Source organism: Microtus oregoni, unplaced genomic scaffold, assembly GCF_018167655.1.
Source record: "Microtus oregoni isolate MIOR12 unplaced genomic scaffold, Mior012 000004F_ref0000308, whole genome shotgun sequence".
NCBI lineage: Eukaryota > Metazoa > Chordata > Mammalia > Rodentia > Cricetidae > Microtus > Microtus oregoni.
The window spans coordinates 12019928-12033114 of NW_024543063.1; the positions used below are offsets into that span (position 1 = coordinate 12019928).

The 13187-nt window shown below is 42.5% G+C and overlaps 1 protein-coding gene across 1 annotated transcript in view; it reads left to right on the top strand.

Moving 5' to 3' along the window:
• Xrcc5 (X-ray repair cross complementing 5) overlaps positions 1-13187 on the top strand; it is a 96325-nt gene that overhangs the window by 19111 nt on the left and 64027 nt on the right. The window contains exons 8-10 of the mRNA XM_041650012.1: positions 51-189; positions 3846-3958; positions 9858-9920. Of these exons, the coding sequence (XP_041505946.1) occupies positions 51-189; positions 3846-3958; positions 9858-9920 (315 nt within the window). The remainder of the gene's footprint in view (positions 1-50; positions 190-3845; positions 3959-9857; positions 9921-13187) is intronic.

Genomic DNA, 13187 nt, shown 5'->3' on the forward strand with positions numbered 1-13187 from the left:
TCACTGTGCTGTCTCTCCTGATGTCTCCTTCCACTATCATTTGGAAATAGATCGTACAGGAGAAGGTTAAAAAGAGCTGGACAGTTGTGGATGCAAGAACCCTAAAGAAGGAAGATGTACGAAAAGAAACTGTTTATTGCTTAAATGACGATGACGAAACCGAAGTTTCCAAAGAGGACACTATTCAAGGTATGTTAATAAGCATCCGCTCTTTTGCCCAAGGAAGATTGTCTTCAAGGGTGGGAGGCAGCCTAGGCTGTTGAGCTGCAGACGTCTCTCAGAGTCGCAGAGATGCAGCTGAACAACAGTGAGACACTGGGTCCTGTAGGTCAGGGGGAACTTGGGCAAGATGGCTCCTACGAAAGGGTTGTGTATTTGATCCTTCCGAATTTAAGTGTGTCAAGTGACAGGACTTAGGACTTGGCTTTATTTTAATGTGCAGGTTCACCGGCTGGGAAGATGCTTATCTAAAGGGACCGAGGCAGCTTTCCCCTTATTCCTTTAAGTGCCAGTTCCAGGTTTATATCCTACCAGATGTGCTCATTTAGTGGAAAAATATTACTTATGATTGTTGTCATAGCTTATACACACTAGGCTCTTTAAAGTTGTGCTAAATACACTCCACCCATTTGTCTTAAATAATATGTTTAGATGACATCTTTATCCAGAGGACTTGGAAGCCAGCTGAGAATATCTGAATATTCAAGAGCTCAAATCCTCATATGCCAAATATGATTAAGATGGTAGCCTGGGTGCTTAGATCAACTTATTACCTGGTTGTACACTACTTAGTATAGTTGTAATTTCCCAGTCCTGCAAGAAAGTGTCGCGTATGGCACTATATCTTGCTGCATATGTTTCAGTGCTTGAGGGAGTTGGATGGTTTGAAGCTGGTAGTAGATGGAATTATATACAGAATGCAATTAGTACTTCACGATTTCTGTCACAGGTTTGAATTTAGCAGCATAGCATAGTGGATCTTAGAATTGTAGTTGAGCTGGAATCACAGCCTCATCTTTAGCTGATCCTTCTATTCTGGCTTGAGGACTGGCTCGTGGTGTGGAGAAGAAGCGTGAATTAGGCACAGACCGGGCTCAGAAGGCCGTATCTTAAGTGGCAGCTTATATTTTCTCTCTTAATTGTCACAAAATAGTGAAGCAGACACTCTTGTCATTCCCGTTTTACACAGAAGCTCTTGTAGTTACTTTGTTATTGCTGTGACAGAATATTTGACAAAGCAATTTAAGACAAGAAAGTTGGTTTTTTTTCCTTTCTTCTTGTTCCTGGTTTGAGGGGACACTCTGGGCAGGGAAGGGACAGGGGCAGGAATGCAAGGCCACTGGCTCTTGTTGCATCTGCACTCAGCGAGCTGGTGCTCAGCTCTTTTTCTCCTTTTTGTTCAGTTCTGGACCCCGCCCAGACTCAGGGTGGATCTTCCTACCTCAGCTAACCCAGTGTAGGAACTTCCTCACAGATAGAGCCAGAGCTTTGTTTCCATGGTGATTCCAAATTCTATCAAATAGATGATTGACCATCAGAAGGACCAACACTGAAAGATACTCATTAGCATACATAATGCGACCCAGCTAGCAGTGCACGGGCCCAGCACTACAGCTAGAGCTGTTCCTCCAGGTCTATCCACCTTCCTCCATACTGTTCAGAACTACAGCTAGAGCTGTTCCTCCAGGTCTGTCTACCTTCCTCCATACTGTTCAGAACTACAGCTAGAGCTGTTCCTCCAGGTCTGTCTACCTTCCTCCATACTGTTCAGAACTACAGCTAGAGCTGTTCCTCCAGGTCTGTCTACCTTCCTCCATACTGTTCAGAACTACAGCTAGAGCTGTTCCTCCAGGTCTGTCTACCTTCCTCCATACTGTTCAGAACTACAGCTAGAGCTGTTCCTCCAGGTCTGTCTGCCTTCCTCCATACTGTTCAGAACTACAGCTAGAGCTGTTCCTCCAGGTCTGTCTACCTTCCTCCATACTGTTCAGAACTACAGCTAGAGCTGTTCCTCCAGGTCTGTCTGCCTTCCTCCATACTGTTCAGAACTACAGCTAGAGCTGTTCCTCCAGGTCTGTCTGCCTTCCTCCATACTGTTCAGCACTGGGACTGAGAGATAGCCCAGAATTTATACATGGTGTTTGGGGACCTATATACATCTGCAGTGTTCAGAAATGTCCCATTAGGGAGATAGGTGTGACAGCTGGATTAGAAGGAAGAGGGATAGAGATGAGGTAACCAGTTCTTTGAGTTGTTGCAAGAAAGCTCTGATTATCTGGGACAAAAAGCTTTTTATGGGGGCGGCAATTGAGGGGGAAGCATTAGACACTGGGTCATAGAGTACAGAAGGTCCTCTGTTCTCTTCTGCCACTTTCCTCTCTCCCCCATTGTCTACTCACTAATACGTAGGTTGTCCCTTCTTACCCAGAGAAACCAGTAGACACCTGTGGGCCAGAGAACCCGGCTGTATGTTGAGAGTCTGTTCTTTACTCCCTGCCTTGTAGAAAGTTATTTGCACGTTAAGTAGAAGAACTAGAAAACACGGGTAGCTATAATAAGCACTTTTTAGATGCTGTTAACTCAAATCAATGATTGATGACAAGAGAAAGTTAGAGACATACTTGACTTAGGGTCCGGGAGATGGGTTGGTGAATAAAGTGCTTGCCGCACAAGGATCCCCAGCACCCACATAAAAACTAGGAGTGAGAGGTGGAGGTGGGAAGATCTGGGGCTGACTAGCGAAACTGCTGGAATGCAGAGCCACCAGCTCAGGTGGAAATCCTGTCTCAAAAAGTAAGCAGAGGACAATAGAGGAAGACGTGTGAAGTTGGCTGCTGATCTCTGTGTGCACTCACAGGTGAGCACACCTGTGTACACACATGCACATATATGTACGTGCTCTTCCTCTACCTGCACACAGATGACTGGGGAAAAAGGAAGATGTTTGGTTTAGATACCACACTTGACCACATGTCATGTTTCCCTGATGACTTTTGTTCTGGAATTTTTGAATTTGTTGTATGAAAATAGATTTTTTTTTTAAATTAAGAATGTGACCCCAGCAGCCTATCAGGAACAAATAGATATCGGACCACAGCATCTGCCTCTGGACTCCCTGTGTTGATTCTTGGGCTTTGATGGTCCCTCTTGCAGTCGCATTGAAGAGATGCTGTGTGCTGTGTGTGCACGTTAGGGGCACAGCCTTCCAGAGAGCAGGTGCCATAGCACAGGGTTATGGGTTTGCCTTTTTTATTTTTTTTTAGTTGTGGGGGGGGCATATGAGCCCATATTTATCCAATCTAAGACCTTGAAAAAAAATACAACTAAATTCCAATAATGAAATAAATTGAAACAAAAGTATAGAACTTGTCAACTGGATGTTTTTATGTAGAGTTTGGGCTTCTGCTAGATGGCTGAAGGCTTGTCTGTCTCCTGCATGTGCTTTGGACATTTTGTTCTGAAGATTTCCGATGGGCCATTTTCTCTGTGGATCCAGGTTTCTGAGATTGTGTTTGCAGCTGTGAATGTGTTTACAGCTCCTCCTTGTGCTGTAGTCAACACGGCTGTCTTCTGAGGATAACTAAGGTGCCGTATTCGCTACAGTCTTTCTTCTGGGCTGGGTAATCATTAAGGTAACTAGACTGCAGAAGACGCTACTTAAAATTGTAATTAGATTTTAGTTATCTGTATACGGTGTATGTGGTTTGCTTCTGCCTCTGCTTCTCCCTTGCTCATGGGGGCAGTAGAAGAAGGAGACAGCCCTGGAGTGTGTGTGTTGTTGATGTGTGGACAGAGCTCGTTTCAGGCTCCGTATGCCTAACAGATGTTCTGCTCTCCTTCCCCAGGGTTCCGCTACGGAAGCGATATAATTCCTTTTTCTAAAGTGGATGAGGAACAAATGAAATATAAATCGGAGGGGAAGTGCTTCTCTGTTTTGGGATTTTGTAGATCTTCTCAGGTACAGCAATTACTCTGCAGTTGTGAACAAAATGCATGCCTTGAGCTTTCGCTTGGTTATTTTATTTACAATTCATACTTGTTTCCCATTCAGTCTTTTTAAATGTAGTTTGGGGATGAATGTTACTGTTTTTTATTTAAAACTTTTTAATTTGTGTGTGCGTGTAGATGCATATGTCCACGTGAGAGGACGACCTTAGGTGCCCATTGGAATGGGGCCTTTTACTGTCATTGAACTTGTCAACTTGGCTTGGCTGGCTGGCCAGTGAGCCCCAGGGATCTGTCTTCCTGCCTCACCAGTGCTGGGATTACAAGCACTTGTGGGTTAGGGGGACTGAACTCATCCCTTTGTGTTTGCTATTTGAACTGTCTCCCCAGCCCATCATCTTTGATATTTGAAAAGAAAAACCAAGATATGGAGACTTGGCATAAACCTGAAGACCACACTCACTAAGCTACCCAGAAACTTCCTCACCCCCCAGTTGTTTGGAGTTGTATGACTTACTCAAACTGGTGTATATATGTGGAGTCTAGCTTTGAATGTCAACTCAGTCTTAGAATATCATTTATTTTTAATATATTTTTTTAAAATGTACTTTTTGTTATGTGTGTGTCTGTGGGGCTGAGTGTGAGTTTATGTATGTGAGTGCAGGGGCTCGAGGAGGTCAGAGGGGTCAGGTCCCTCTGGAGCTGGAGTTACAGTCAGTGTGAGCCCCTTGACATGGATGCTGTGTCAAACTTGGGTCCTCTGGAAGGAGGGGATGAGCTCCTAGCCATGCTGTCTCCCATTCTAGAATATCATTGATTTATGTTGGGCACCTTTCTCCTCAATTTCTGGTGTAGGGTTTTAGGATGCGCACCTTATTTTTAAGTCATATGGTTTTTAGGTACCAAAGTGCATTTACATGAAGTTGACATACTGGGAAGTGCAACAGCTTACCATAGGATCCCACATACTCTCCTAGGAAGCATTGTTCAAAGATTCTTAGAGATCTGGATTCGCTATTCTTGGGGTAGACTGAAACATGATAAATCATAGGTAATAAATATAAATATAATCTTTTAAAAAATTTTTCAAGACTGTTTCTGTGTAGCTCTGGAACTCACTCTCTAGACCCAGACTGGCCTCAAACTCAGAGATCCACCTGCTTCTGCCTCCCCAGTGCTGGGTTAAAAGTGTGAGCCACCATTGCCCAGAAACTATTATCTTTTTATGTGTATTTCTCCCTAAATCCCTAGGGATAAAGAGATTTTTATTGGAGAACTCAGGTGGGAATTATAATGAAAGTGAATGCCATCCAGTAGGCTGGATTTGAAATTCTTTATGCTGCTCTAGCACGCAAGCCTTGTGTACTTTTAGTGTTAGGTTAGTTCAGCGAAGTTCCATATTTTTACAAGTGTTTTCAGAACTCATAAACCAAGGCTGACGGAGACAAGGAGACAAGGCTGAGTTTAAGAACATGAACAACTCTGCTCGAGGACCAGAATTTGGTTCTCAGCACCATGTCAGGTGACTCACAGTTGCCTATTACTCTCGTTCAAGGGTATCTGGTAGCTTCTTCTGGTGTCCAGGAGTATCTGCATATACATGGTATACATTTACACACACACACACACACACGCACACACGCACGCACGCACTCGCATGCACACACATACACATACATACACACAGACACACACACACTCTTTAAAAAGCAAATAAAGCAAACCTCCATAAGCCAAAAAGTGAGCAAACTTACTTAAAATCTAAGAATGAGTCAGGCATGATGGCGCATGTCTCTAATCCCAGCACCCAGGAGGCAAAAGTATGTGCATCTCTGTGAGCTCAAGGCCAGCCTGGTGGTCTACAGAGCGAGTTCCAGGACATCCAGGGCTGTCACACAGAGAAACACTGTCTCGAAAAGCCAAAACAAACAACTCTAAGAATGTACTGAAATGAGATGTACTAAGTAAAAATAATTATTTTTTTGAAGTTTAGAACACCTAAAATTTCTTTAAAGTAAAATTATTTACATTGTGAAGTATATAAGTTAAAATTTCTGATTATTAATGGCAATGCTTATTAATTTTGAGTGAAACTAACCTTTTTACCAATTTGTAGAAATTGTCTCCTCTTTTTAAAAAAGATCTATTTTTATTTTTTATTTCAATGTGCATGTAATCTGTGAGTATATCTGTGTACCATAAGCACACAGTACAGGCAGAGGCCACAAGAGGGTGGTAGGCCCCCGGAACTAGAGTTACAGATAGTAAGTTGCCACGTGGGGGTTGGGTATTAAACTTGGTTCTTCTGGAAGAGAAGTCAGTGCTCTTAACCACTGAGCCATCTCTTCAGCCCTCCTCTCCCTTTTTTTTTGAGACAGGTTCCTAATGTATTCCTGACTGGCCCGCAACTTGTTATGTAGACCAGGCTGGCCTCGGGCTCATAGAGATCTTCTTTTGCTTCCGGTTGCTGGAATTAAAGATGTACATTACCACATCTGATTGAAGCAACCCTTTCTGCCTGTGTCTAGATAGACAGACAAACCGTACTCCACACCTTTTAGTATAATTCATACTGTGAATACTGAAATCTCTTATGCCAGGCTGGAAGTGAGGGCCTATTTTAGCTAAATAACAAAGCAAAACAGGGAGAACAGAGCCAGAAAACAAAACAAAAAAAAAAAATCAAACAAATACATTCCTTTTAAAAATATTTATATTAGATTCAAATTTTACTTTTAAAAACTTGAAGTGCTTTCTGGATCAATTTTTAACTTCTAAATCAATTTTACTTTATTGATTTTGCTTTTGTAGGAGGAAATACTTTTATTCAAGTCTGGGCTTAGGAAAATGGGTAAAGATTGTCCATCTCAAAGAGAAGAATTCTGCTCCTCAAAGTGAAAGAAGGGTCTCACATGTGTCCTTAGATAGATGGTCACAGGCTCGACAGGCTTACACATGCTGTTCATCTTTGTACTCAGCGGTCATGCAGGGCTACTTTGCAGCTTTGTTTTAAAGTTCCATCTCAGACAAGTATCATGAAAATATTATCATTATAACTACCGTTCAGTGAATAATTACGGTGTTCCAGCATGTAAGCGGTTGATAAAAATTCTCATTTAATTACTATACCCTCTCAGGCATATTCTATAGTATGTATTTTTTTTAAGATTAGGAAATTGAAGATTAGCCCCATTATGTAACTAGCCCAAGATCTTACAGTGAAATGGAGTGGACATGGATTTTGAATCCCCAAAGTCTGTGCCATTATTTATGTTTTTTTTTTTTTTTTTTTTTTTTGGTTTTTCGAGACAGGGTTTCTCTGTGGCTTTGGAGCCTGTCCTGGAACTAGCTCTGTAGACCAGGCTGGTCTCGAACTCCCAGAGATCCGCCTGCCTCTGCCTCCCGAGTGCTGGGATTAAAGGCATGCGCCACCATTTTTTAAATGTACGTTGGTGTTTTGCCTGCATGTATGTCTGTGTGAGGGTGTTGTATCCCTATAACTGGAGTTACAGACAGTCTTGAACTGCCATGTGGTTGCTGGGAATTGAGCTCAGGTCCCCTGGAAGAGCAGTCAGTGCTCTTAACTGCTGATCTATCTCTGCAGCCCCGTCTGTGCTGTTATTTAAGTGGCACACTATTATTATTTATTATTTAGCTCATCACATGAACTAGCATGGTTTTGAGTAGCCCACTGTACATACTTGCTTTCACGCATTATCTTAACCAAAGGCGTTAAACAGTATTTTCCATGGGGAATATGACAAAATACAGATGTGCGCAGACTAGTGATTATCAGTTATCTTCAATAAAATCTCAGTGTCTTCAGCAAGAACGTTGATAAAATATCATTTCTGGAATGAATTGGTATGAAATATTTGTGTGTGTGGATGGTGATTGTTTGCTAGCCAAGCACGCCACCACTGAGCTATACTGTGTGTGTGTGTGTGTGTGTGTGTGTGTGTGTGTGTGTGTGCTGTTTTCTTTAAAGTATCAAGCAGTTTTTCAGTTCTCTTGCCAAGTTGTCAGGTGTTCTGGGTATATAATTGTAAGAATTTAGCTATTGGCTTCCCTTCAAATTCTTTGCTGTTCTTTGAAAAATTCATTTAGGTGCACTAGGAAAAGATAGCACTAACTATTTCTTAAAGATTTGTTTTTATGTGGCTGGAAAGATGGCTCAGTGGTTAATGTCTGTTCTTCCAGAGGACCTGGGTTCAATTCCCATGTGGCAGCTCACACATATCTGTAACTCCAGTTCCAGAGCACCTGGCACCCTCACAATGATATACATGCAGGCAAAACACCAATGCACGTAACATATAAGTAAATTTAAAAAGATCTGTTTTTATTCTTAATTACATGTTTATGTGTGCACCTATGTGTAGGTGTATGCATATGATTGCAGGTGCTTGAGGAGCCCAGAGGTCATGGATCCCCTGGAGCTTTACAGGTGGTTGTGAGCCACCTGACGTGAGTGCTGGGAACCAAACCTAGGGACTTTGCAAGAGCAGTGTGTGCACTTAACTGCTGAGCCATCTCTCCAACACCCTCATTAGCTATTTTTTGAATAAATCAAAAAAAATATACATTCTCACAGGGTAAGTAAATCTCTGTGAATATGCCGTATGGAACTGTGGGGCTACTCTGGTGTGCCTTAGAACAGTGGCTTTCCCCTGGGAGATGGAAGCAGAAGTGAGGGGTATCTACAGCTGAGTGTTCGTGAGCTGCAGTTACAGGAAAGTGCTCCTAGTTTCTCAGCTTCAGAGGAAAGAGTGCAGGAAAACACGGATAAGAAACACTGCCAAGTACAGCTCACAACATTTTCTTCCAAATAAGCCCCAGGCTCCGGTTACGCGGATGGTGAGTGCTTGTTCTTGGTAGATGGGTGTAGGTATTGTGATTTAAGGAACTTTAAGATTCATTTTCTTTTTTTTTTTTTTAAAATATTTATTTATTATGTATAATTTATTTATTTATTGTGTATACAATATTCTGTCTGTATGCCTGAAGGCCAGAAGAGGGCACCAGACCTCTTTACAGATGGTTGTGAGCCACCATGTGGTTGCTGGGAATTGAACTCAGGACCTTTGGAAGAGCAGGCAATGCTCTTAACCACTGAGCCATCTCTCCAGCCCCCTAAGATTCATTTTCTAGTTGGGCATTTGTAGAGTCTGTCTTACTGCATTTCGGGAGGGGACAAGGACCGGCAGTACGTTTTGTTTACCTGATTTCCCTGCCTCTAACCTGCTGAGAATGGTTCCTTGCTTTGGTCTCTGCAGTTCATCAGGTGCTCGTCACTGCTCCTGAGGAATTTGTTCCTAAGGGGCTGTATGAGACAGTCTTTGCTAATCTCTAATTTTCCCCTTTCCCCTTGCACCGTGTGGCCACTGCACTCTAAAAGCAGTGCTGATGAACGGGTACTATGCACCTGTCACTCTGAATTGCTATTCACTGTTATGTCTGCCCAGGGTCTAGTATATAGACCTTGTTTTTCTTTTTCTTTTCCAAGATGTATTCATTTTTATGTGTTTGTGTATGAGTGTTCTCCTGCATGAGTGTATGTACATCATGTCCATGCCTGGTGCCCTTTGTAAGAGCAGCTACTGCTCTTAGCAGCTGAGCCCTGTCTCCAACCCCTAGACTTTTCTTTTGGTCAGTTCCTACTTTCCAGTTCTTGGCTGAGGTGTCAGTGTTTGCATGCTTCTTCTGAAACCCTTACTAGCAAGCCCAGTTCTTTGTTCTTAGTGGACTATAATACAGCATTGCATTGAATTCCTTCTGAAGGAGCTTACAAATTGTTTCTTGTCACTCTTGATATAAGAACATTTTGAGTAGACATTCTTAGCAATGTGTGGCCTTACAGCTGTAAATATTTCTCATTCTGCTTCAAAACTAATTTTCCCCATCTCTTGTAGGTCCCTAGAAGATTCTTTATGGGATATCAAGTTCTAAAGGTCTTTGCAGCAAAAGATGATGAGGTGAGTTGGGTGTGGAACTTTGAGACAGTACTACAAAATTGAGCTTTTGTTTTAGGGAAGTGGGTTGTTTTGGGTCCTTTTTTTTGATTTCTGTTTTTTTGAGGCAAGGTTTCTTTTCTGTGTAGTCCTGGCTGTCCTAGAACTCTCTTATACCAGGTTGACCTCAAACTCAGAAGTCAGCTTACCTGTGCCTCCCAGATGCTCAGATTAAAGGTGTGCACCACCACACATGGCCTGCCTTTCTGTTTTAAGTGACATGAACAGTTTTCAACAGTGGTGGGAAAATCACCAACCTTTAACTCTGACAATGGAAAAATGATAAATGAGTTTGTTTTTGCTTGAGCATAAGACTGGAGGCCACAGTCTTGCACAAAGAGTAACCTTTGACCAGTCTGGCTTCGGTGTAGGCATTTCCTGTTAGGTGTTCAGGAAGGCTGGGTCTGGTTGACACTTGTTTAGTGTTTAGTGCTGGTGTGTGGACCTGGAGAGTGGGCCTGACCTGGGAATGGTTTCCTCTTTCCCTATGTTCTGAGAGTCTCTACTGTCAGGCTGGCCTCTTTCTGCTGACAACTTTGACTTCATGTCCTACACTCACACCTTGCTCCTTGTTTTCTTTCTGAAATATTAAGTCAACACTCAATATTTCACTGGTGTTGATTTTAACTGAAAATTTCAATACAAAATGTGTTTAAGAGAGTAAGTAGGCTTCTAAAATCCGAAAGCATGTGTACTAGAAAATAATGAATTTAATGTAGAAGATTGAGGTGGGAGTAGGGTATTGATGACCTCTTTTTTCCCCACCTCTGGAATGTGGCTGGCTGCTCACCTAGTAGGTGGTCTTGTGATTGTTGTCTGAGAACAGTTAAAATTAGGAAAAGAAGATGCTTGGCTTCCACTTCACTGGTGGGGTGGTCCATCACAACAACACATAGACGACTTCCCATTTGAGAATTCTAGTTCATGGTTTTCTTCTGAATCAAGCCTGCCTAGAGGCTGTGCTGGTCTGGTCTGGTGTATTGTTAAACCATGACTTTTTAAACTTCAGCTGTGCATTTAATCCCCACTTGTTTTCCTTTTCCACCAAGGAAATTCTGATGACATCATGAGAACTGTTAGGAGGGCAGTGAGAAAATGTTCTGTTACAGAGCTGCATTGAGGCACGTGAGCTGCATTCAGATTTATCATATAAGTGACTAATTTCTGTTGTCAAAGTCAAGTGAAAATGTAAGGACAGGTTCCCCATAAAGCAGCTTGTGTTTGGAAGAAGGACTGGGATTGCACTAGGATGCCTGTACATGGGTGTGGAGGCTGGTATATTGAACAGAGGAAGGTTTGCGGTTTTATTAGGATCGGGAAATCTGTGCAGTTATTATGAAAGATATCCCACTGGTACATTGGTGCTCTGGGGAGTGGCTAAGCCCTGATTGGTGTGCTGTGGAAGTTCCTAGGTAAGGCTAGCTGCAAGGTTATAGCTGGCCGTTCTGCAGTCAGTTACTAAGTACAGATAGATCTTAAGGTAGGGCAAGCTGTCTCTGATTGTTTCCTTGAGATAATTTGGGGCAGGTATTGGTGACCTGGGTGTTTCTTTTTTTCCCATAGTCCTTCGATTTCTATTTTTGTGGGTTGTAACAGATATGGCTTTTATATATTATAGGGTCACTTTGAAGGTTTTTTTTTTTTTTAAGATACCTTCATTTCCTAATGGCTCTTTTGTGTCTGTTAGTTTTTGATGTGGTAGCCAAAAATTGGTATTATCTAACTGGAGCTCATGCAATATGTAGGAGATAGGGAAAGCGTTGCTGTATGAGAACTTGCAGTAAAAGCTGCATGCAGCGGGCTCGTGTGGGTAGACAGGGAGTAGGAGGGAGATGACAGATGTAATAGCCGTCTTCATGCAATCTGGGGATGATCATGCGGAGTAGACATTAATCTGTGCTTCACACCAGAGAAGTGAACTGGGGCCAACAGATGGGGGTTGCTCCAAGATTGCTAACTCCAGGTGGGTTGCTTTATGTGAGGTAGTCAGATACCCGGCTCTGGAAGTTTGCCAGCAAAGTCTCCACTAGTACCCATGTTGGTCATTGTAAGGGTTGTTAAAGCAGGTGAATATTACTGGTTTTCAATTAAAATATTCTGTGAATAACTCCTTAACTCCTTAAAATTTTTCTCTGGCTATTTGCTTATGATTGTGTGTGTGTGTGTGTGTGTGTGTGTGTGTAGACTGTATACATTTATGTGCTGATTTGCATTGTGTGTGGAAGAAAAGGGGAGAGGAGGAAGAAAAGGAATGGGGACTCAGTTGAGTTAAATGCAGGACTAGTATTGTTACAATGTAGAAGATAATCTTTAGCTGGGCAGTGGTGGTGCACACCTTTAATTCTAGCACTTGGAAAGCAGAGGCAGGTGGATCTCAGTTAGTCTGAGGTCAGCGTGGTCTACAAAACGAGTTCAAGGACAGTTAGGATTGTTTCACAGAGAAACCCTGTCTCAAAAAACAAAAACAAACAAACAAAAAAGATTATTAACCCATCACCCTTTATATTAAATATCCTGATTGGTCTTGTCAAAGACACACAAATTCAAATTTCAAACAAATTAGAAATAGTTTCTTCCTCAGACACTTTGCTTTTCTGGTCCTCTTTTATGGGACGTAGTATTAGAACATCATATCGTGTTTGCTACATGTCTCATTTGTACTAATAAAGAACGTATTTGCTCAGTGAAGTCAGAGTCCTCTTAGTTCTGTGATAGGGCCTTGGATAAACAGGGTTAGCGTAAGTCTTCCTTGAAATGAGGGAGATTTATCTCTTGAAATCTGTAGACAGTTTTGATGGCAAGCTTTTGAGGCCGTAGGTTTGTATGAAGGGTTGGCATGCAGGTTAGCTGTGGTACAGGAAAACTGCAGTGTTTGGGAACTGGGAAGATGAAACTGAGCAAGGCAGATCTGAAATGGGTTAGGAGACATGGTGGGGTTGTAACCAGAAGGAAATTACATGAGCAGAAGCCCCAGGGGACACAAAGCACAAAACCCAGCCCTGCTACTGATCATCTCTACGAGGCTGGAGTAGAACTGTTCCTGGTTGGTAGAAGGACTGACCTGGCTCCTCTGGGCTGGAGTGGCAGTGATGGGCTTGAGAGATGGCACAGAAGTTGAGTTGAGGGATGAGGAAGGTATTGTCAGGGGCTTTGAGGCCATAGTTTGGTTGAGCTGTTAGGGGAAGTAGGGATACAAGAGGGAAGGGTAGTAGTGGTGTGGCCAGGTGAGGC